The 26,161-nt window shown below is 45.6% G+C and overlaps 1 protein-coding gene across 7 annotated transcripts in view; it reads right to left on the bottom strand.

The window, feature by feature from the left end:
* The window catches only part of LOC135045518 (complement receptor type 1-like), a 537,897-nt gene that overhangs the window by 249,472 nt on the left and 262,264 nt on the right, over positions 1-26,161 (bottom strand). For 6 of the 7 annotated variants that reach the window (XM_063955306.1, XM_063955305.1, XM_063955309.1 and 3 more), the window contains one exon: positions 8,293-8,472. The exons of the other annotated variant lie outside the window; for it this stretch is intronic. In XM_063955306.1, the coding sequence (XP_063811376.1) occupies positions 8,293-8,472 (180 nt within the window). The remainder of the gene's footprint in view (positions 1-8,292; positions 8,473-26,161) is intronic. 7 annotated transcript variants of the gene reach the window in all.

Raw genomic sequence — 26,161 nt, 5'->3', positions numbered from 1 at the left:
GCTCCTGTCTCCAGCATCCACTAAAGAGACCCGCACCTGCCTACCATCCTGCGGTGCAGCCTGACTCTGCAGTCCTCCGTGGCTGATCCAGTTTCCAGCTTCCAGCTATTTCATCTGCTTCCAGCAGTATCCACTACCACCGGTAATCATCCTTCAACTCCTCTGTTTCCATGCTCCCTAGCATCTTATTATATTCACTCCGTGTTTCATCACCTGGCTGGTTCCACCCAGCATTCATTCAGTGACTTTATCATCTGGCTGATTCCATTCTGCATCCACTCCGTGTCTTACCACCTGGCTGGTTCTATCCAGCAATTACAACAGCTGATTCAAGTTACCAGCTTCATCTGTTCCATCTACTGGCATGTTCCTTGGATATCTTCACTACTACAGCCAGGCCTGGTAAGGTTATTCCATCTAAGGACTTTAACAACTGTTCTTAACATACCAGTGTCCTGTGAAACCATTTCATGGTCAGAGTGCTCCAGGAATCATATTATTTATCATTGCCATTTTTATTATTTGCTGTCTGTTGTTACACGGAGTTTGTCAATAAACTTTTAATTTACTTTTACCTGGTTGTCATGGTCACACCTTCGGGTTTCCTTTTAACACTTACATGTCCAGGGGTCTGATTAAACCTCCCCGGTTTAAGTTCCTCTCAGCCCCTACAACTGAGGCTTCCTCCTGTCAGCTAAAACCCTCAGTTGTGACACTGAGGTTCAGACGTTTGTTAAGGGAATGCTGCATATTCAGCCCCCTTTTGTGCTACCAGTGGCACCTTGGGATCTTAACGTGGTGTTGAGTTTCCTGAAATCACACTGGTTTGAGCCGTTTAAAACCGTGGAGTTAAAATATCTCACGTGGAAGGTGGTCATGCTATTGGCCTTAGCTTCGGCTAGGCGTGTGTCAAAATTGGCGGCTTTGTCACATAAAAGCCCCTATCTGGTTTTCCATATGGACAGGGCAGAATTACGGACTCGTCCGCAATTTCTGCCAAAAGTGGTGTCATCTTTTCATTTGAACCAACCTATTGTGGTGCCTGCGGCTACTCGTGACTTGGAGGATGCCAAGTTACTAGATGTAGTCAGGGCTTTGAAGGTTTATGTACCCAGAACGGCTGGAATCAGGAAAACTGAGTCGCTGTTTATCCTGTATGCATCCAACAAGCTGGGTGCTCCTGCTTCAAAGCAAACTATTGCTCGCTGGATCTGTAGCACGATTCAGCAGGCTCATTCTGCGGCTGGATTGCTGCCTCTAAAATCAGTAAAAGCCCATTCCACAAGGAAGGTGGGCTCTTCTTGGGCGGCTGCCCGAGGGGTCTCGGCATTACAGCTTTGCCGAGCAGCTACTTGGTCGGGTTCAAACACTTTTGCAAGGTTCTACAAGTTTGATACCCTGGCTGAGGAGGACCTTGTGTTTGCTCATTCGGTGCTGCAGAGTCATCCGCACTCTCCCGCCTGTTTTGGAGCTTTGGTATAATCCCCATGGTCCTTACGGAGTCCCCAGCATCCACTAGGACGTTAGAGAAAATAAGATTTTACTTACCGGTAAATCTATTTCTCGTAGTCCGTAGTGGATGCTGGGCGCCCGTCCCAAGTGCGGACTTCTTCTGCAATGCTTGTATATAGTTATTGCTTAAATAAGGGTTATGTTATGGTTGCATCAGGTTTATCTGATGCTCTGTTGTTGTTCATACTGTTAACTGGGTAAGTTTATCACGAGTTATACAGTGTGATTGGTGTGGCTGGTATGAGTCTTACCATGGATTCCAAAATCCTTTCCTTGTACTGTCAGCTCTTCCGGGTACAGTTTCCTTAACTGAGGTCTGGAGGAGGGACATAGAGGGAGGAACCAGTGCACACCAGTATTCCTAATTCTTTCTTAAAGTGCCCTGTCTCCTGCGGAGCCCGTCTATTCCCCATGATCCTTACGGAGTCCCCAGCATCCACTACGGACTATGAGAAATAGATTTACCGGTAAGTAAAATCTTATTTTTTCAGAAAACCCACAGTTTTTCGGAAATTATATGTTTCTCAGAGAGGAATGATGAATGGCAAAAAAAACGTGAAATAAAATGGTGAGAATTGAAAACTAAAAATTCTTAATTCACAATTTTTTCATGATGAATATGCCCCTTAATCTCATAGCTGGATAGTTGATATTAGTGCCCACTGCAGTTAAATTGATTTCTGCATTGTATGTGACTTATGCTTGTTCTGCTGACTATACTTTTCCATTTTGTCTGTAAGAGTAGCTTATTACTTTCCCTGTCTCTCTCATTTCAAACAGTAAAGCAGGGTTTACTTTTCCACACATTGCATATGATTGTATTTGTGGGGTGGTCTTCTGTATGCCGGCGGTCGGGCTCCCGGCGCTCAGTATACCGGCGCCGGGAGCCCGACAGCCGGCATACCGACACTTATTTTCCCTCGTGGGGGTCCACGACCCCCATAGAGGGAGAATAAAATAGTGTGGCGCGCGTAGCGCGCCACCGTGCCCGTAGCGTGGCGAGCGCAGCGAGCCCGCAAGGGGCTCATTTGCGCTCGCCACACTGTCGGTAAGCCGGCGGTCGGCCTCCCGGCGCCGGTATGCTGGTCGCCGGGAGCCCGACCGCCGGCCAGCCGTAGTGAACCCGTATTTGTGCAGGCTCATTGTCACATACTGTACTCAGTTACACACTGCACATCACCATATTGTGTGTGTACTCTCCTTGCAGTTATGTATAAAAAAAGGCAAGGCAGAACAGACTGGGGCTCCTGCCTTAGGACCTGATAGCTGTTGTGCGAATTTGCAAGGCGGACGATTATCAATTGACTGCGCATGTGTACGGATCGTAATGCGCACGCACGAGGCCAAACTGTGAAATAAATCAGCATCTTTTTTATCGCTAGGGGTACGCAGGTTGATTGACAGGAAGCAGACGTTTGTGGGTGGTAATTGCCCGTTTTCTGGGAGTGTCAGGAAAAACGCAGGAGTTACCAAGCGTTTTCAGGGAAGGCGTGTGACGCCAGCTCCGGCCCGATCAGCCTGATTCTATCACACTGTAGTAGTAAGTCCTGGGCTATGAACAGACTGGAGAAATAATTGAATGGATATGCAGCTGGCCGGTGTTTGCAAAGCTTTTTGCACGGCGTGCGCAGTCTTGCATGGTGTGATTTTCACTCTGTCCGGGCGGCGACTATCCGATCGCAAACCTCTGGAAATTTGCAGAGAAGCGATCAGGTCTGAATTAGGCCCTTAGTGTCATGTAGGACATGTGCAACTGAGGTTTTGCCTCAGGATTTATTGGAGGATCGTCAGTGTACATCATGTGCTGTGCCATCTGGCCTATCAGCTACCCCAGTTTTGGTACAAGAGCCTCCATGGACAGCATTTTCTAACATACTAGCAAAATTGCTGACCATATTGCAGTCCCACCAGTGGTTCCCCCTATGGGTCTCACACAGCCATTACAGCCTGTTTATCAGCCCATCACAGCCCCACCCGTTCCTCTCCCATGGTTGGATTCGTTTTCTAACTCTGTACAGAGTCTGGCTTCTTCCTTTGCTGCATTACAGAACATATTGCAGGGTCAGATGACACTACCTGCTCCTACTGCCATCAAGCATGCGGTGTCATCTTCATAGTCCATGGCACTCTAAGATTCGGAGGAATCTTCTGCTGCAGCAGATCACGCTGAATTTTCTGGTGCAGACTCCCCCTCGTGGAAAGAAAAGGTACAGTCCAAATTTTGGGGGTCATTCCGAGTTGTTCGCTCAGTAAAAATCTTCGCATCGCAGCGATTTTCCGCTTAATGCGCATGCGCAATGTCCGCACTGCGACTGCGCCAAGTAAATTTGCTATGCAGTTAGGAATTTTACTCACGGCTTTTTCATCGTTCTGGCGATCGTAATGTGATTGACAGGAAATGGGTGTTACTGGGCGGAAACAGGCCGTTTTATGGGCGTGTGGGAAAAAACGCTACCGTTTCCGGAAAAAACGCAGGAGTGGCTGGAGAAACGGGGGAGTATCTGGGCGAACGCTGGGTGTGTTTGTGACGTCAAACCAGGAACGACAAGCACTGAAATGATCGCAGATGCCGAGTAAGTCTGGAGCTACTCAGAAACTGCTACGAGGTGTGTATTCGCAATATTGCGAATACATCGTTCGCAATTTTAAGATGCTAAGATTCACTCCCAGTAGGCGGCGGCTTAGCATGAGCAAATCTGCTAAAATCCGCTTGCGAGCGAACAACTCGGAATGACCCCCTTTATGTAGCTGCTTTAGTTAGGGCGGTTAAATTCTCTCTCAAGTTAGTGGATACTGAATCGGCCCCTAAATCTAAAGACCCTCTGTGTAAAGTAAATGCAAAAAAGTAGTAGTGGCTGAGTTTCCACACTAATGCTATGAGTGAAACATGGAAAGCTCCTAGCAAGTTCCCTTCTGCCTATTCCTACAGCATCCTCCCTTAAGGACATACCTGATCGGCAATTGGACAGGTTTCTCTTTATTTTCACTTACAGGTGCTATGACCAGACCTGCCACAGCAACAGCATGGGTAGTTAAAGCCATTGAAACTTGGGCTGATGCCCTTGAAATCAGTTTCACATCTCAGCCTACCACAGAACAAGTGTCACTGATTGCTAGCATCAGAGATGCTGCCTATTACATTGGGAAGGCTGCTCTGGATACAGCTCTACTGTCCCTAAAGCTTCGACTACTTCTGTATTGGCACGCCGCATTGAGTGGATTTTCTCCTGGAAGGCGGACCCTGATGCCTGATAGGGAGGGCATCCCCCTAGTGGTCCCCAGGGTGGGAGGCCAACTTTTTTAGTACACACATGCTTGGCGTCAGATCACAACAGACGCCTGGGTTCAAGAAGTGGTCTCTCACGGGAATGCTCTCTAATTCCTGAAGCGTCCCCCCAGACAGCATTTTCCTACCAATACACCAACAGACCTCAGCAAGGCTAAGGCTCTGAAGATGGTCCTTCATTCCTTACTACATTCAGGCATGACTGTTCCTGTCCCTGGGTCTCAACAGTGCCAGGGGTTCTACTCTACACTCTTTTTGATTCAGAAACCCAATGGGTTTCATTGTTACATACTAAATCTAAAGATACTGAACAAATATCTCAAACTGCTCAGTCTTCAAATGGAAACTCTCCATTCCATTGTCCTGGCTTTGCGACTTGGGAATTTTATGGTCTCCCTGGATATACAGGATGCTTACCTTCTTGTACCTATAGCACCCAGTCATCAACAATATATTTGTCATCCATCAGCATTTCCAGTTCGAAGCCCTACCCTTTGGACTTTCCACAGGGAAACGGATCGCTCATTCTTCTCTATGGATTCCACAAGCGGGGCTGGCAAGGCAATAAACAAACATCGGCACATTTTTCTCCACATGACCATCTCACAGGCTTACATGCAAGCCTATCTGCCATTACCAAACACAGTCTCTGCATAGTCCTAGCCCGGTTCCTGCTATGCAGTTTTAGCCCATTTATTTTAATATGCATTACTGGTCCAAGCCCGGTTCCTGATATGCAATACCAGTCCCAACTTGGTAATTTTAATTGGCATTACTGGTCCAAGCCCGGTTACTCTAACAAACATTATCGGTCCCAGTCCGATTCCTACTGGTTTAAGCCAGGTTACCGAATAGTATACTAGATCCTATCTAGTTGTTCTCTCAAGCCTCTCTCGTCACAGCCTTCCTATCCAGTGCCTAGTACACTCTGCAATACTAAATCCATGCAGAGAAACCTAATAAAGCCTCCCTGCTTTCTTTGCGTAGCTTCCAGTCCAGCTCCTATTGCAAACTCTAGACTGGGTACAGCAAATTCCCCAATACTAGTAGACATGAAAAGCCACAAGTTATATGAACTTACAATATACTATAAGTACAGTGTCAGACTGGGGCATGAAGGGCCCACCAGGGAAATGCAAACACAGGGGCCCACTAAGGGGCGTTCCCATATGTTGGAAGAGATGTGACCATGTGACCAGAGAGGAGTGGCCAGCCATTATAAGCGCCACCTAGCACAGTATATAAAGTGCTGTCCACTTCAAGCTGTTCTGTATGTGCCTGGGTTACAGCGGGAGAGAATGGTAGTATATGCGCCTGGGTTACACCAGGAGAGAACTGAAAACTGCGCTGAAAACTCTTTCTGAGTACACAATGGAGAGTGGGAAACTTAAGTAAAGCAAAGCCAGTTTGTGCAAGGGCCTCCAAATTACCTTTTTTATCCTGACAGTAGTGTCTGATATGCCTATTTGGATGATATCACTAAAATAATCATCATCCATGAATATTACACTGTGGTTTCATCACACAATATGTGTATGAGTTAGAATATATATTACACTATGGTTCACTTTCACCTACAGTGTCACACAAAGGCCCTCATTTCGAGTTGATCGGTCGCAAGGCGAATTTAGCAGAGTTACACACGCTAAGCCGCCGCCTACTGGGAGTGTATCTTAGCTTCTTAAAATTGCGACCGATGTATTCGCAATATTGCGATTACTAACTACTTAGCAGTTTCAGAGTAGCTCCAGACTTACTCTGCCTGTGCGATCATTTCAGTGCTTGTCGTTCCTGGTTGACGTCACAAACACACCCAGCGTTCGCCCAGGCACTCCCACCGTTTCCCCGGCCACTCCTGCGTTTTTTCCGGAAACGGTAGCGTTTTCAGCCACACGCCCCTGAAACGCCGTGTTTCCGCCCAGTAACACCCATTTCCTGTCAATCACATTACGATCGCCGGAGCGAAGAAAAAGCCGTGAGTAAAAATACTTTCAACATAGTAAAGTTACTTGGCGCAGTCGCAGTGCGAACATTGCGCATGCGTACTAAGCGGATTTTCACTGCGATGCGATGAAAAATACCGAGCGAACAACTCGGAATGAGGGCCAATATGTGTATGAGTCAGAAATAATATTACACTGCAGTTCACTTTCACCTACAGTGTCACACAATACATGTATTATATACGTGTATATAATATTACAATGTAGTCTGGCTAGCAATGTCACATTACTTCTGAATTTTTTAAATTGTATAGTACACTGGGGTACAGCTTTTATTATTTAAATTTTACACTGGGGCAGAGCCCCTGGATGGATGGATGGATGGATGGATGGACAGAGCAACCCTGAAGAACACAGCAGCCCCTTTATGGACGGAGAGAGCACCCCTGGAGGACACAGCATCCCCTTTGTGGATGGAGAGAGCCCCCCTGGAGGACACAGCAGCCCCTTTGTGGACGGAGAGAGCACCCCTGGAGGACACAGCAGCCCTTTTATGTATGGACAGAGAGCATCCCTGGAGGAAACAGCAGCCCCTTCATGGGTCGACAGATCACCCCTGGATTGACAGAGCATCCTTGGACGGACATAACAGCCCCTTGTCAGACACTGCACCCCTTTATGTACAACATAGCACCCCTGGGGATGGACACAACACCCCCTTATGTACAACAAAGCACCCTGGGATGGACCACCTATAGTTGGGGTATCACCTGCAGTGTCACTATATGTGTATGATTATTATTACACTACAGTCTGACCGGCAGTGTCACAGAAAATAATAGTATAGTACACTGGGGCATAGCACAAAAAAAAAATATATTTTTTAATTATAATTTTAGCTTTTTTTTTTTTTTTTTGTTACACTGGGGCAGAGCTCCTGGATAGACGGACACAGCACCCCTGGAGGACACAGCAGCCCTTTGATGAACTGACAGTGCACCCCTGGATGGACACATCAGACCCTTGTCAGACACAGTAGCCCCTTTATGGACTACACTGCATCCCTTTATATACAACAATCACATTTGGGGTATTATTCCAGACAAAACATACAGACAGTTCCATAACAGAATCCATGCCTAGAAGAATCCAAGCCTTACCAAGGGCAAAACCCTATTAAATAATTGCATTTAGAACAGTTGGGGTAATTCCAAGTTGATCGCAGCAGGAAATCTTTTAGCAGTTGGGCAAAACCATGTGCACTGCAGGGGAGGCAGATATAACATGTGCAGAGAGAAATAGATGGGTGTGGTGAGTTCAATCTGCAATCTAAATTGCAGTGTAAAAATAAAGAAGCCAGTATTTACCCTGCACAGAAACAAAATAACCAACCCAAATTTAACTCTCTCTGCAAATGTTATATCTGCCTCCCCTGCAGTGCACATGGTTTTGCCCAACTGCTAAAAAAATTCCTGCTGCGATCAACTTGGAATTACCCCCAGTGATCATTTAAAACTGACACATACTGTATATGGCAACAGCATTTCTAACCTCTGCACTCAGGAGCATCCGGACTCCATTCTCCTTTTTCATTACAGGCCAGAGACTGTTCACCTATAAGTGATGACGCCCCGTTGCAAGTATATGTCACAGAGTCAAGATAAGTATAATCATCTTTTACAGGACGGAAAAATCCCTTTGTAATAGTAGGAGGAGAGGTACAGGATACAACTGAAAGAGAACAAATACAAATATTACACTCTAGATCCAGCCTGTGGCAAATAATCAAAAGTGTATTGAACATGCTCCGAAGAGGGCACCTCTCCTCCCATTCTGAGACACCATTGAATTAAGTTAATTGATATCTGCCGCTGTCTTTTCAGTGGCCAACTTCCTCACTGGTCCCTGCACCTTACAAATCACACCCACTTTATTATACTGAATATACACATTTTACTAGAGATGAGCGCCGGAAATTTTTCGGGTTTTGTGTTTTGGTTTTGGGTTCGGTTCCGCGGCCGTGTTTTGGGTTCGAACGCGTTTTGGCAAAACCTCACCGAATTTTTTTTGTCGGATTCGGGTGTGTTTTGGATTCGGGTGTTTTTTTAAAAAAACCCTAAAAAACAGCTTAAATCATAGAATTTGGGGGTAATTTTGATCCCAAAGTATTATTAACCTCAAAAAACATAATTTACACTCATTTTCAGCCTATTCTGAACACATCACACCTCACAATATTATTTTTAGTCCTAAAATTTGCACCGAGGTCGCTGTGTGAGTAAGATAAGCGACCCTAGTGGCCGACACAAACACCGGGCCCATCTAGGAGTGGCACTGCAGTGTCACGCAGGATGGCCCTTCCAAAAAACCCTCCCCAAACAGCACATGACGCAAAGAAAAAAAGAGGCGCAATGAGGTAGCTGACTGTGTGAGTAAGATTAGCGACCCTAGTGGCCGACACAAACACCGGGCACATCTAGGAGTGGCACTGCAGTGTCACGCAGGATGTCCCTTCCAAAAAACCCTCCCCAAACAGCACATGACGCAAAGAAAAAAAGAGGCGCAATGAGGTAGCTGTGTGAGTAAGATTAGCGACCCTAGTGGCCGACACAAACACCGGGCCCATCTAGGAGTGGCACTGCAGTGTCACGCAGGATGTCCCTTCCAAAAAACCCTCCCCAATCAGCACATGATGCAAAGAAAAAGAAAAGAAAAAAGAGGTGCAAGATGGAATTATCCTTGGGCCCTCCCACCCACCCTTATGTTGTATAAACAAAACAGGACATGCACACTTTAACCAACCCATCATTTCAGTGACAGGGTCTGCCACACGACTGTGACTGATATGACGGGTTGGTTTGGACCCCCCCCAAAAAAGAAGCAATTAATCTCTCCTTGCACAAACTGGCTCTACAGAGGCAAGATGTCCACCTCATCTTCACCCTCCGATATATCACCGTGTACATCCCCCTCCTCACAGATTATCAATTCGTCCCCACTGGAATCCACCATCTCAGCTCCCTGTGTACTTTGTGGAGGCAATTGCTGCTGGTCAATGTCTCCGCGGAGGAATTGATTATAATTCATTTTAATGAACATCATCTTCTCCACATTTTCTGGATGTAACCTCGTACGCCGATTGCTGACAAGGTGAGCGGCGGCACTAAACACTCTTTCGGAGTACACACTTGTGGGAGGGCAACTTAGGTAGAATAAAGCCAGTTTGTGCAAGGGCCTCCAAATTGCCTCTTTTTCCTGCCAGTATAAGTACGGACTGTGTGACGTGCCTACTTGGATGCGGTCACTCATATAATCCTCCACCATTCTATCAATGTTGAGAGAATCATATGCAGTGACAGTAGACGACATGTCCGTAATCGTTGTCAGGTCCTTCAGTCCGGACCAGATGTCAGCATCAGCAGTCGCTCCAGACTGCCCTGCATCACCGCCAGCGGGTGGGCTCGGAATTCTGAGCCTTTTCCTCGCACCCCCAGTTGCGGGAGAATGTGAAGGAGGAGATGTTGACAGGTCGCGTTCCGCTTGACTTGACAATTTTGTCACCAGCAGGTCTTTCAACCCCAGCAGACCTGTGTCTGCCGGAAAGAGAGATCCAAGGTAGGCTTTAAATCTAGGATCGAGCACGGTGGCCAAAATGTAGTGCTCTGATTTCAACAGATTGACCACCCGTGAATCCTTGTTAAGCGAATTAAGGGCTGCATCCACAAGTCCCACATGCCTAGCGGAATCGCTCCGTGTTAGCTCCTTCTTCAATGCCTCCAGCTTCTTCTGCAAAAGCCTGATGAGGGGAATGACCTGACTCAGGCTGGCAGTGTCTGAACTGACTTCACGTGTGGCAAGTTCAAAGGGCATCAGAACCTTGCACAACGTTGAAATCATTCTCCACTGCACTTGAGACAGGTGCATTCCACCTACTATATCGTGCTCAATTGTATAGGCTTGAATGGCCTTTTGCTGCTCCTCCAACCTCTGAAGCATATAGAGGGTTGAATTCCACCTCGTTACCACTTCTTGCTTCAGATGATGGCAGGGCAGGTTCAGTAGTTTTTGGTGGTGCTCCAGTTTTCTGTACGTGGTGCCTGTACGCCGAAAGTGTCCCGCAATTCTTCTGGCCACCGACAGCATCTCTTGCACGCCCCTGTCGTTTTTTAAAAAATTCTGCACCACCAAATTCAAGGTATGTGCAAAACATGGGACGTGCTGGAATTGGCCCAGATTTAATGCACACACAATATTGCTGGCGTTGTCCGATGCCACAAATCCACAGGAGAGTCCAATTGGGGTAAGCCATTCCGCGATGATCTTCCTCAGTTGCCGTAAGAGGTTTTCAGCTGTGTGCGTATTCTGGAAAGCGGTGATACAAAGCGTAGCCTGCCTAGGAAAGAGTTGGCGTTTGCGAGATGCTGCTACTGGTGCCGCCGCTGCTGTTCTTGCGGCGGGAGTCCATACATCTACCCAGTGGGCTGTCACAGTCATATAGTCCTGACCCTGCCCTGCTCCACTTGTCCACATGTCCGTGGTTAAGTGGACATTGGGTACAGCTGCATTTTTTAGGACACTTGTGACTCTTTTTCTGAGGTCTGTGTACATTTTCGGTATCGCCTGCCTAGAGAAATGGAACCTAGATGGTATTTGGTACCGGGGACACAGTACCTCCAACAAGTCTCTAGTTGGCTCTGCAGTAATGATGGATACCGGAACCACGTTTCTCACCACCCAGGATGCCAAGGCCTCAGTTATCCGCTTTGCAGTAGGATGACTGCTGTGATATTTCATCTTCCTCGCAAAGGACTGTTGAACAGTCAATTGCTTACTGGAAGTAGTACAAGTGGGCTTACGACTTCCCCTCTGGGATGACCATCGACTCCCAGCGGCAACAACAGCAGCGCCAGCAGCAGTAGGCGTTACATGCAAGGATGCATCGGAGGAATCCCAGGCAGGAGAGGACTCGTCAGACTTGCCAGTGACATGGCCTGCAGGACTATTGGCATTCCTGGGGAAGGAGGAAATTGACACTGAGGGAGTTGGTGGGGTGGTTTGCGTGAGCTTGGTTACAAGAGGAAGGGATTTACTGGTCAGTGGACTGCTTCCGCTGTCACCCAAAGTTTTTGAACTTGTCACTGACTTATTATGAATGCGCTGCAGGTGACGTATAAGGGAGGATGTTCCGAGGTGGTTAACGTCCTTACCCCTACTTATTACAGCTTGACAAAGGGAACACACGGCTTGACACCTGTTGTCCGCATTTCTGGTGAAATACCTCCACACCGAAGAGCTGATTTTTTTGGTATTTTCACCTGGCATGTCAACGGCCATATTCCTCCCACGGACAACAGGTGTCTCCCCGGGTGCCTGACTTAAACAAACCACCTCACCATCAGAATCCTCCTGGTCAATTTCCTCCCCAGCGCCAGCAACACCCATATCCTCCTCATCCTGGTGTACTTCAACACTGACATCTTCAATCTGACTATCAGGAACTGGACTGCGGGTGCTCCTTCCAGCACTTGCAGGGGGCGTGCAAATGGTGGAAGGCGCATGCTCTTCACGTCCAGTGTTGGGAAGGTCAGGCATCGCAAACGACACAATTGGACTCTCCTTGTGGATTTGGGATTTCAAAGAACGCACAGTTCTTTGCGGTGTTTTTGCCAGCTTGAGTCTTTTCAGTTTTCTAGCGAGAGGCTGAGTGCTTCCATCCTCATGTGAAGCTGAACCACTAGCCATGAACATAGGCCAGGGCCTCAGCCGTTCCTTGCCACTCCGTGTGGTAAATGGCATATTGGCAAGTTTACGCTTCTCCTCCGACAATTTTATTTTAGGTTTTGGAGTCCTTTTTTTTCTGATATTTGGTGTTTTGGATTTGACATGCTCTGTACTATGACATTGGGCATCGGCCTTGGCAGACGACGTTGCTGGCATTTCATCGTCTCGGCCATGACTAGTGGCAGCAGCTTCAGCACGAGGTGGAAGTGGATCTTGATCTTTCCCTAATTTTGGAACCTCAACTTTTTTGTTCTCCATATTTTATAGGCAGAACTAAAAGGCACCTCAGGTAAACAATGGAGATGGATGGATTGGATACTAGTATACAATTATGGACGGACTGCCACGGTTAGGTGGTATAAAAAAACCACGGTTAGGTGGTATATATTATAATAATAATACAATTATGGATGGACGGACTGCCTGCCGACTGCCGACACAGAGGTAGCCACAGCCGTGAACTACCGCACTGTACACTGGTTGATAAAGAGATAGTAGTATACTCGTAACAACTAGTATGACACTATGACGACGGTATAAAGAATGAAAAAAAAACCACGGTTAGGTGGTATATATTATAATAATAATACAATTATGGATGGACGGACTGCCTGCCGACTGCCGACACAGAGGTAGCCACAGCCGTGAACTACCGCACTGTACACTGGTTGATAAAGAGATAGTAGTATACTCGTAACAACTAGTATGACACTATGACGACGGTATAAAGAATGAAAAAAAAACCACGGTTAGGTGGTATATATTATAATAATAATACAATTATGGATGGACGGACTGCCTGCCGACTGCCGACACAGAGGTAGCCACAGCCGTGAACTACCGCACTGTACACTGGTTGATAAAGAGATAGTAGTATACTCGTAACAACTAGTATGACACTATGACGACGGTATAAAGAATGAAAAAAAAACCACGGTTAGGTGGTATATATTATAATAATAATACAATTATGGATGGACGGACTGCCTGCCGACTGCCGACACAGAGGTAGCCACAGCCGTGAACTACCGCACTGTACACTGGTTGATAAAGAGATAGTAGTATACTCGTAACAACTAGTATGACACTATGACGACGGTATAAAGAATGCAAAAAAAACCACAGTTAGGTGGTATATATTATAATAATAATACAATTATGGATGGACGGACTGCCTGCCGACTGCCGACACAGAGGTAGCCACAGCCGTGAACTACCGCACTGTACACTGGTTGATAAAGAGATAGTAGTATACTCGTAACAACTAGTATGACACTATGACGGTATAAAGAATGAAAAAAAAACCACGGTTAGGTGGTATATATTATAATAATAATACAATTATGGATGGACGGACTGCCTGCCGACTGCCGACACAGAGGTAGCCACAGCCGTGAACTACCGCACTGTACACTGGTTGATAAAGAGATAGTAGTATACTCGTAACAACTAGTATGACACTATGACGACGGTATAAAGAATGCAAAAAAAACCACAGTTAGGTGGTATATATTATAATAATAATACAATTATGGATGGACAGACTGCCTGCCGACTGCCGACACAGAGGTAGCCACAGCCGTGAACTACCGCACTGTACACTGGTTGATAAAGAGATAGTAGTATACTCGTAACAACTAGTATGACACTATGACGGTATAAAGAATGAAAAAAAAACCACGGTTAGGTGGTATATATTATAATAATAATACAATTATGGATGGACGGACTGCCTGCCGACTGCCGACACAGAGGTAGCCACAGCCGTGAACTACCGCACTGTACACTGGTTGATAAAGAGATAGTAGTATACTCGTAACAATTAGGATGACACTATGACGGTATAAAGAATGAAAAAAAAACCACGGTTAGGTGGTAGGTATATAATAATAAATAATACAATTCTGGTCGGACGGACTGCCTGCCGTGTGCCGACACAGAGGTAGCCACAGCCGTGAACTACCGCACTGTACACTGGTTGATAAAGAGATAGTAGTATACTCGTAACAATTAGGATGACACTATGACGGTATAAAGAATGAAAAAAAAACCACGGTTAGGTGGTAGGTATATAATAATAAATAATACAATTCTGGTCGGACGGACTGCCTGCCGTGTGCCGACACAGAGGTAGCCACAGCCGTGAACTACCGCACTGTACACTGGTTGATAAAGAGATAGTAGTATACTCGTAACAATTAGGATGACACTATGACGGTATAAAGAATGAAAAAAAAACCACGGTTAGGTGGTAGGTATATAATAATAAATAATACAATTCTGGTCGGACGGACTGCCTGCCGTGTGCCGACACAGAGGTAGCCACAGCCGTGAACTACCGCACTGTACACTGGTTGATAAAGAGATAGTAGTATACTCGTAACAATTAGGATGACACTATGACGGTATAAAGAATGAAAAAAAAACCACGGTTAGGTGGTAGGTATATAATAATAAATAATACAATTCTGGTCGGACGGACTGCCTGCCGTGTGCCGACACAGAGGTAGCCACAGCCGTGAACTACCGCACTGTACACTGGTTGATAAAGAGATAGTAGTATACTCGTAACAATTAGGATGACACTATGACGGTATAAAGAATGAAAAAAAAACCACGGTTAGGTGGTAGGTATATAATAATAAATAATACAATTCTGGTCGGACGGACTGCCTGCCGTGTGCCGACACAGAGGTAGCCACAGCCGTGAACTACCGCACTGTACTGTGTCTGCTGCTAATATAGACTGGTTGATATTTAAAGAGATATTAGTAGTATACAACAATACTATACTGGTGGTCAGGCACTGGTCACCACTCCTGCAGCAAAAGTGTGCACTGTTAATTAATATAATTGTACTCCTGGCTCCTGCTAACAACCTGCAGTGCTCCCCAGTCTCCCCCACAATTAATTATAAGCTTTTAATTTATACATTGATGACTGTGCAGCACACTGGGCTGAGCTGAGTGCACACAGACTGAGTCACACTGTGTGACTGACTGTGCTGTGTATCGTTTTTTTTTTCAGGCAGAGAACGGATATAGCAGAGAGAAGTGAACGGATATATTATATTAAATAAAAGTTAACTAGCAACTGCACTGGTCACTGACTGTGGTAAACTAACTCTGTCTGCGACTCTGCACAATCTCTCTCTATCTAATCTATCTATCTCTATTCTAATGGAGAGGACGCCAGACACGTCCTCTCCCTATCAATCTCAATGCACGAGTGAAAATGGCGGCGACGCGCGGCTCCTTATATAGAATCCGAGTCTCGCGATAGAATCCGAGCCTCGCGAGAATCCGACAGCGTCATGATGACGTTCGGGCGCGCTCGGGTTAACCGAGCAAGGCGGGAAGATCCGAGTCGCTCGGACCCGTGGAAAAAAAAGTGAAGTTCGTGCGGGTTCGGATTCAAAGAAACCGAACCCGCTCATCTCTACATTTTACAAGTGTCATACCCAGGATTAGAAACCACAACCTATTACACTGGATGCGGCACCTTACTGATGAAGCTGTTTGCTCCTGTATAGGAAATATGAGAATTCTAACTATATGAAGCTACTTCTCTGACAATTACACGTAACTTCATATAGTTAGAATTCTCATGCTTCTTCTACAGGAGCAAATAACTCCATCAGTAAAGTGTCTGCTGTTAGTGTAACAGGTCATGGGTTCTAATCCTGGGTATGACTGCTAAGAAATGTGTGATTTAAAATAAAAGACAATTAAATGTATAAATACAGTATATAATTTTTTTCAGAACACTCCACACACACACACACACACACACACACACACACACACACACACACACACACACACACACACATATACACGCACACATACATACATATATTTATCTTAATATAGGAAATAGGGGGGTACCAATATTTATCTTGCCTCCGGGCGACTGTGACGAACTTACGCCACTGCAGACAGCGTCCCCCTTTTTACACATTACGGCAGACAGCGTCCCCTTTCTACACATTACGGCAGCCAGCGTCCACCTTTTTACACATTACGGCAGCCAGAATCCCCCTTTTTACACATTACGGCAGGATAGATAGATAAGATAGATAGATAGATAGATAGAATAGATGATACTTACCATCTCTCCGCTGGCTTAGGCAGTCAGGCTCCTCGTGCAGGGAAGGAGGAGGGAGGGGGACTCCGGAGCTGCAGCAGCGCACTGTAATTGGTAGCGGCACCGTATGCAGCTGTCCCTCTCCTTCCGCATTGGCTGGCCGCAACCACTGTGAATGCTGGGATGAGGGAAGCGTGTTAAGACGCCGTTTAGTGGGCGCGATTCGGCCAATGCAGGCGTGGCCGGACCATTGGGGGGGTGGGCCACGGCGGCTGTGTGACGTCTCATGCAGCCGCTGCTGCCAGCGACAGCTAACAACAACTCCCGGCCAGCCGCAGGAGCTGCGCTGGCCGGGAGTTACTCCAGAAATACAAAAACATTGCCGCTGTGCAATGCTTTTGTATTTGTGCAGGATGGGGGGGGGGGGGGGGGGGCGGCACTGACATGCGGGGTGGACTAGCCCTGTGCTGGGCGTCCCCCCCCATGTCAGGGAAGAAGATCGTAGCTGTGCTAAATTTAGCACAGCTACGATCAACTCGGAAAGACCACCTATATCCTTCTATGTAAGTAAAAATATTTTGTATTGAATACCAATAACCAATGGAGGGACTGACAGAGCGGATCTGCAGACGATGAATGTCTACCAAGGAAAATAAGCCTTGCAGCTGCATTCAAAATGGATTATAGTGGTGAGAGCCTATTTATGGGAAGACCAGTCAGGAGACTATTACAATAATCAATGCAGGAGATAATGAGTGCATGGATTAGAGTTTTTGCTGTGTCTTGTGTAAGATATGGTTGTGTTTTGCAGAGCCGTAACTACGTGTGTGCCAGGTGTGCCTGGTACATAGCGCAGTCGCTCTGAGGGCGCAACTACCCACATTCCCTAAAGTCATCAGCGGCTTGTAATGAGTCAAATTGACTCATTACAAGCCACCTGTAAACAAAACAAGAGTTACAAATTAGCTCCCCATTCGGATAAAGGTATATTTAATCTGTCCCAAGTCACCCGGTCCCAAACAGAGAAAAATATTTTGCAAAAAGGCTTATCTTTTGCCCCCACGGTGGGAGTAAATCAGTTTACTCTACATATGGATTTGAATTTGTATATCCGTAATATGACCCTTAAACATTACTTTTTAAAGAATGAGGCTATGATTAAAAACTGGGAAAATGATAAGGTAACGAATGTGACAGGTTTGAAAAATAAAAGTAGCTACTATCCGGTAGAATCGAGGGGTTCTCATTTGGACCTTTTCCATCAGTTGGTAGAAAAAGATATAGAGAATATGAATATGAAAATAAAAGAAAAGAATCTGACACAGGATGAGCTACAGGCGTTGAAGGGGTTAACAGATAATAAAGAGCTAGTTTTTAAACAGGCTGATAAGGGTGGGGGGTTAGTTATAATGGATAGAAGTAATTATATAAAGGAGCTGGAAAGACTCCTAGCTGACCCTATTTCCTACGAAAAAATAAAAGGGGACCAAAGAGTTTATATCTGAACTAGCATAATTATTAAATAGAGGTAAAAAAGATAAAGTGATAAGCCTGGATGAATTTGATTATTTAATGAACGAAACTCCAAGAATAGCTATGAATACCACCTGCCTAAATTACACAAAAATAAAGAATTCCCCCCAGGACGCCCAATAGTGTCGGGCATAGAATCTTTAACTTCAAGAGTCTCAGAATTTGTAGACATGTATCTGAAAAAATATGTTCCATCGTTAGAATCGTAGATTCTACTGCTCTGTTACAAATATTTGATACCTTTGTATGGAAAGATAGCTACATGTGGGGTACTATAGACAAATTCTCTATATACATCGATACCCCATGATAAAGGGATCGAGTGCGTAAAGGCAGTCTTGTCACGTGATCCCTTGATGGAAGTCAAAAGAATGGATTTTATTTTGGAATGTTTGAATTTTGTGTTAAAACGCAACTATTTTACTTTCCTGGGAGGATTCTTTATCCAACGCTGCGGGACGGCGATGGGGACGATTTGCGCCCCAAGCTTTGCTAATGTATATTTGGGGGAGTGGGAACAAAATTGTATATTTAATAATAATAATCCCTTTAAGGACAACATTGTACTGTTCAGGAGATATATTGATGACCTGTTGATAGTTTGGGAGGGGTTGGAAACATCGTTCTCTAATTTTGTACAGTATTTACATAGTAATGATTTTAATTTAGGTTTTAGTTTTACATATAATATACATAAAACGGAAATACAATATTTAGATCTGAATTTAAGTGTAAGGGAAGACCAAAAAATGGTTAATATTTGCACTCATTTTAAACCGGTTGATAGTAATAATTACCTTGACTATAACAGCTGTCATTATGATAAGTGGAAGAAAAACCTCCCTTTTTCACAATTACTTAGATTGAGACGCAATTGCACTGATACAACTAAGTTTGAGGATCAAGCTAATATATGCATCTAGATTTAAAGAAAAGGGATATCCGGATTATTTAGTGGACACAGCTTTAAATAAAACACGTTTATTGGATAGGAAACAGTTAATTCAGTACAAGGATAAAAGGATAGATCCTATTAAAAGCAAGAAAGAATTTGATTGTCCATTTGTAACGCAATATAATGTAAAGGTTAATGAGATTCGTAAGAGTCTGGAAAAGCACTGGCATATATTGAAAATGGACTCGGTGCTGGGAAAAGTGATAACAGAGAAACTGAACCTAGTGTTTAGAAGAGCTAAGACTCTGAAAAACCATCTTTCACCCAGTGAACTCCCGTTAATTAATAAAAATAGTTTGGACACATACGTTTTTGAAGAAAAGCATAGGTTTTTATTAGTAATGAGCGGGTTCGGATCCTCCGGATCCAAACCCGCCCGAACTTCACCTTTTTTTTCACGGGTCCGAGCAACTCGGATCCTCCCGCCTTGCTCGGTTAACCCGAGCGCGCCCGAACGTCATCATCCCACGGTCGGATTCTCGCGAGATTCGTATTCTATATAAGGAGCCGCGCATCGCCGCCATTTTTCACACGTGCATTGGAGATGATCGTGAGAGGACGTGGCTGGCGTCCTCTCAGTTTCTATGTTCAGTGGGCTGCAAATTGTGCTGCAAATATCTGTGCTCAGTGTGCTGCAAATATCTGTGCTCAGTGTGCTGCAAGTGCAAATATCTACGTTCTCTGCCTGAAAAACGCTCCATATCTGAATGTGCTCGGTGTGCTGCAAATATCTGTGCTCAATGTGCTAATTGCTTTATTGTGGGGACTGGTGACCAGCAGTATTATATAGTAGGAGGACAGTGCAGAGTTTTGCTGACCAGTGACCACCAGTATTATACGTTCTCTGCCTGAAAAACGCTCCATATCTGTGCTGCATTGTAGTATGTAGTAGGAGGACAGTGCAGAATTTTGCTGACCACCAGTATAACTATATATATATAGCAGTACGGTACAGTAGGCCACTGCTCTACCTACCTCTGTGTCGTCAAGTATACTATCCATCCATACCTGTGGTGCATTTCAGTTTTGCACAGTTTGCTGACCACCAGTATATACTATATAGCAGTACGGTACAGTAGGCCACTGCTCTACCTACCTCTGTGTCGTCAAGTATACTATCCATCCATACCTGTTGTGCATTTCAGTTTTGCACAGTTAGCTGACCACCAGTATATAATATATAGCAGTACGGTACAGAAGGCCACTGCTCTACCTACCTCTGTGTCGTCAAGTATACTATCCATCCATACCTGTGGTGCATTTCAGTTTTGCACAGTTTGCTGACCACAAGTATATACTATATAGCAGTACGGTACAGAAGGCCACTGCTCTACCTACCTCTGTGTCGTCAAGTATACTATCCATCCATGCCTGTGGTGCATTTCAGTTTTGCACAGTTAGCTGACCACCAGTATATACTATATAGCAGTACGGTACAGAAGGCCACTGCTCTACCTACCTCTGTGTCGTCAAGTATACTATCCATCCATAACTGTGGTGCATTTCAGTTTTGCACAGTTTGCTGACCACCAGTATATACTATATAGCAGTACGGTACAGTAGGCCACTGCTCTACCTACCTCTGTGTCGTCAAGTATACTATCCATCCATACCTGTGGTGCATTTCAGTTTTGCACAGTTTGCTGACCACCAGTATATACTATATAGCAGTACGGTACAGTAGGCCACTGCTCTACCTACCTCTGTGTCGTCAAGTATACTATCCATCCATATCTGTGGTGCATTTCAGTTTTGCACAGTTTGCTGACCACCAGTATATAATACATAGCAGTACGGTACAGTAGGCCACTGCTCTACCTACCTCTGTGTTGTCAAGTATACTATCCATCCATACCTGTGGTGCATTTCAGTTTTGCACAGTTTGCTTATATAATATATAGCAGTACGGTACAGTAGGCCACTGCTCTACCTACCTCTGTGTCGTCAAGTATACTACCCATCCATATTTGTGGTGCATTTCAGTTTTGCACAGTTTGCTGACCACCAGTATATACTATATAGCAGTACGGTACAGTAGGCCACTGCTCTACCTACCTCTGTGTCGTCAAGTATACTATCCATCCATACCTGTGGTGCATTTCAGTTTTGCACAGTTTGCTGACCACCAGTATATAATATAGAGCAGTACGGTACAGTAGGCCACTGCTCTACCTACCTCTGTGTCATCAAGTATACTATCCATCCATACCTGTGGTGCATTTCAGTTTTGCACAGTTTGCTGACCACAAGTATATACTATATAGCAGTACGGTACAGAAGGCCACTGCTCTACCTACCTCTGTGTCGTCAAGTATACTATCCATCCATGCCTGTGGTGCATTTCAGTTTTGCACAGTTAGCTGACCACCAGTATATACTATATAGCAGTACAGTACAGAAGGCCACTGCTCTACCTACCTCTGTGTCGTCAAGTATACTATCCATCCATAACTGTGGTGCATTTCAGTTTTGCACAGTTTGCTGACCACCAGTATATACTATATAGCAGTACGGTACAGTAGGCCACTGCTCTACCTACCTCTGTGTCGTCAAGTATACTATCCATCCATACCTGTGGTGCATTTCAGTTTTGCACAGTTTGCTGACCACCAGTATATACTATATAGCAGTACGGTACAGTAGGCCACTGCTCTACCTACCTCTGTGTCGTCAAGTATACTATCCATCCATATCTGTGGTGCATTTCAGTTTTGCACAGTTTGCTGACCACCAGTATATAATACATAGCAGTACGGTACAGTAGGCCACTGCTCTACCTACCTCTGTGTTGTCAAGTATACTATCCATCCATACCTGTGGTGCATTTCAGTTTTGCACAGTTTGCTTATATAATATATAGCAGTACGGTACAGTAGGCCACTGCTCTACCTACCTCTGTGTCGTCAAGTATACTACCCATCCATATTTGTGGTGCATTTCAGTTTTGCACAGTTTGCTGACCACCAGTATATACTATATAGCAGTACGGTACAGTAGGCCACTGCTCTACCTACCTCTGTGTCGTCAAGTATACTATCCATCCATACCTGTGGTGCATTTCAGTTTTGCACAGTTTGCTGACCACCAGTATATAATATAGAGCAGTACGGTACAGTAGGCCACTGCTCTACCTACCTCTGTGTCATCAAGTATACTATCCATCCATACCTGTGGTGCATTTCAGTTTTGCACAGTTTGCTGACCACCAGTATATACTATATAGCAGTACGGTACAGTAGGCCACTGCTCTACCTACCTCTGTGTCGTCAAGTATACTATCCATCCATACCTGTGGTGCATTTCAGTTTTGCACAGTTTGCTGACCACCAGTATATACTATATAGCAGTACGGTACAGAAGGCCACCGCTCTACCTACCTCTGTGTCGTCAAGTATACTATCCATCCATACCTGTGGTGCATTTCAGTTGTGCGCAGTATATATAGTAGTAGGACATTGCTATTGATATATAACTGGCATATAATTCCACACATTAAAAAATGGAGATCAAAAATGTGGAGGGTAAAATAGGGAAAGATCAAGATCCACTTCCACCTCGTGCTGAAGCTGCTGCCACTAGTCATGGCCGAGACGATGAAATGCCATCAACGTCGTCTGCCAAGGCCGATGCCCAATGTCATAGTAGAGAGCATGTAAAATCCAAAAAACAAAAGTTCAGTAAAATTACCCAAAAATCGAAATTAAAAGCATCTGAGGCGAAGCGTAACTTGTCAATATGCCATTTACAACACGGAGTGGCAAGGAACGGCTGAGACCTTGGCCTATGTTCATTGCTAGTGGTTCAGCTTCACATGAGGATGGAAGCACTCATCCTCCTGCTAGAAAACGTAAAAGAGTTAAGATGGCAAAAGCACAGCAAAGAACTGTGCGTTCTTCTAAATCACAAATCCCCAAGGAGAGTCCAATTATGTCGGTTGCGATGCCTGACCTTCCCAACACTGTACAGGAAGAGGTTGCGCCTTCCACCATTTGCACGCCCCCTGCAAGTGCTGGAAGGAGCACCCGCAGTCCAGTTCCTGATAGTCAAATTGAAGATGTCACTGTTGAAGTACACCAAGATTAGGATATGGGTGTTGCTGGCACTGGGGAGGAAATTGACAAGGAGGATTCTGATGGTGAGGTGGTTTGTTTAAGTCAGGCACTCGGGGAGACACCTGTTGTCCGTGGGACGAATATGGCCATTGACATGCCTTGTCAAAATACAAAAAAAATCACCTCTTCGGTGTGGAATTATTTCAACAGAAATGCGGACAACTGGTGTCAAGCCGTGTGTTGCCTTTGTCAAGCTGTAATAAGTAGGGGTAAGGACGTTAACCACCTAGGAACATCCTACCTTATACGTCACCTGGACCGCATTCATCAGAAGTCAGTGACAAGTTCAAAAACTTTGGATGACAGCGGAAGCAGTCCACTGACCACTAAATCCCTTCCTCTTGTAACCAAGCTCCTGCAAACCACACCACCAACTCCCTCAGTGTCAATTTCCTCCTTACACAGGAAAGCCAATAGTCCTGCAGGCCATGTCACTGTCAAGTCTGACGAGTCCTCTCCTGCCTGGGATTCCTCCAATGCATCCTTGAGTGTAACGCCTACTGCTGCTGGCGCTGCTGTTGTTGCTGCTGGGAGTCGATCGTCATCCCAGAGGGGAAGTCGGAAGACCACTTGTACTACTTCCAGTAAGCAATTGACTGTCCAACAGTCCTTTGCGAGGAAGATGAAATATCACAGCAGTCATCCTGCTGCAAAGCGGATAACTCAGGCCTTGGCAGCCTGGATGGTGAGAAACGTGTTTCCGGTATCCACCATTAATTCTCAGGGAACTAGAGACTTGATTGAGGTACTGTGTCCCCGGTACCAAATACCATCTAGGTTCCATTTCTCTAGGCAGGCGATACCGAAAATGTACACAGACCTCAGAAAAAGAGTCACCAGTGTCCTAAAAAATGCAGTTGTACCCAATGTCCACTTAACCACGGACATATGGACAAGTGGAGCAGGGCAGACTCAGGACTGTATGACTGTGACAGCCCACTGGGTAGATGTATTTCCTCCTGCAGCAAGAACAGCAGCGGCGGCACCAGTAGCAGCATCTCGCAAACGCCAACTCGTTCCTAGGCAAGCTACCATTTGTATCACCGCTTTCCATAAGTGGCACACAGCTGACAACCTCTTACGGAAACTGAGGAACATCATCGCAGAATGGCTTACCCCAATTGGACTCTCCTGGGGATTTGTGACATCGGACAACGCCACCAATATTGTGCGTGCATTACATCTGGGCAAATTCCAGCACGTCCCATGTTTTGCACATACATTGAATTTGGTGGTGCAGAATTATTTAAAAAATGACAGGGGCGTGCAAGAGATGCTGTCGGTGGCCCGAAGAATTGCGGGCCACTTTCGGCATTCAGCCACCGCGTGCCGAAGACTGGAGCACCAGCAAACACTCCTGAACCTGCCCTGCCATCATCTGAAGCAAGAGGTGGTAACGAGGTGGAATTCAACCCTCTATATACTTCAGAGGATGGAGGAGCAGCAAAAGGCCATTCAAACCTATACATCTGCCTACGATATAGGCAAAGGAGGGGGAATGCACCTGACTCAAGCGCAGTGGAGAATGATATCAATGTTGTGCAAGGTTCTGGAACCCTTTGAACTTGCCACACGTGAAGTCAGTTCAGACACTGCCAGCCTGAGTCAGGTCATTCCCCTCATCAGGCTTTTGCAGAAGAAGCTGGAGACATTGAAGGAGGAGCTAAAACAGAGCGATTCCGCTAGGCATGTGGGACTTGTGGATGGAGCCCTTAATTCACTTAACCAGGATTCACGGGTGGTCAATCTGTTGAAATCAGAGCACTACATTTTGGCCACCGTGCTCGATCCTAGATTTAAAACCTACGTTGTATCTCTCTTTCCGGCAGACACAAGTCTGCAGAGGTTCAAAGACCTGCTGGTGGGAAAATTGTCAAGTCAAGCGGAACGTGACCCGTCAACAGCTCCTCCTTCACATTCTCCCGCAACTGGGGGTGCGAGGAAAAGGCTAAGAATTCCGAGCCCACCCGCTGGCGGTGATGCAGGGCAGTCTGGAGCGAGTGCTGACATCTGGTCCGGACTGAAGGACCTGCCAACGATTACTGACATGTCGTCTACTGTCACTGCATATGATTCTGTCACCACTGAAAGAATGGTGGAGGATTATATGAGTGACCGCATCCAAGTAGGCACGTCAGACAGTCCGTACGTATACTGGCAGGAAAAAGAGGCAATTTGGAGGCCCTTGCACAAACTGGCTTTATTTTACCTAAATTGCCCCCCCTCCAGTGTGTACTCCGAAAGAGTGTTTATTGCAGCCGCTCACCTTGTCAGCAATCGGCGTACGAGGATACTTCCAGAAAAAGTGGAGAAGATGATGTTCATCAAAATGAATTATAATCAATTCCTCCGTGGAGACATTCACCAGCAATTGCCTCCAGAAAGTACACATGGACTTGAGATGGTGGATTCCAGTGGGGACGAATTAATAATCTGTGAGGAGGGGGATGTACACAGTGAAAGGGGTGAGGAATCGGACGATGAGGAGGAGGTGGACATCTTGCCTCTGTAGAGCCAGTTTGTGCAAGGAGAGATTGATTGCTTCTTTTTTGGTGGGGACCCAAACCAACCAGTCATTTCAGTCACAGTCATGTGGCAGACCCTGTCGCTGAAATGATGGGTTTGTTAAAGTGTGCATGTCCTGTTTATACAACATAATGGTGGGTGGGAGGGCCCAAGGACAATTCCATCTTGCACCTCTTTTTTCTTTCATTCTTCTTTGCATCATGTGCTGTTTGGGGACTATTTTTTTGAAGTGCCATCCTGCCTGACACTGCAGTGCCACTCCTAGATGGGCCAGGTGTTTGTGTCGGCCACTTGTGTCGCTTAGCTTAGCCATCCAGCGACCTTGGTGCACCTCTTTTTTTCTTTGCATCATGTGCTGTTTGGGGACTATTTTTTAAATCTGCCATCCTGTCTGACACTGCAGTGGCACTCCTAGATGGGCCAGGTG

The sequence above is a fragment of the Pseudophryne corroboree genome, chromosome 2 (assembly GCF_028390025.1).
Source record: "Pseudophryne corroboree isolate aPseCor3 chromosome 2, aPseCor3.hap2, whole genome shotgun sequence".
NCBI lineage: Eukaryota > Metazoa > Chordata > Amphibia > Anura > Myobatrachidae > Pseudophryne > Pseudophryne corroboree.
This window is presented reverse-complemented; position numbering and strand designations above follow the sequence as displayed.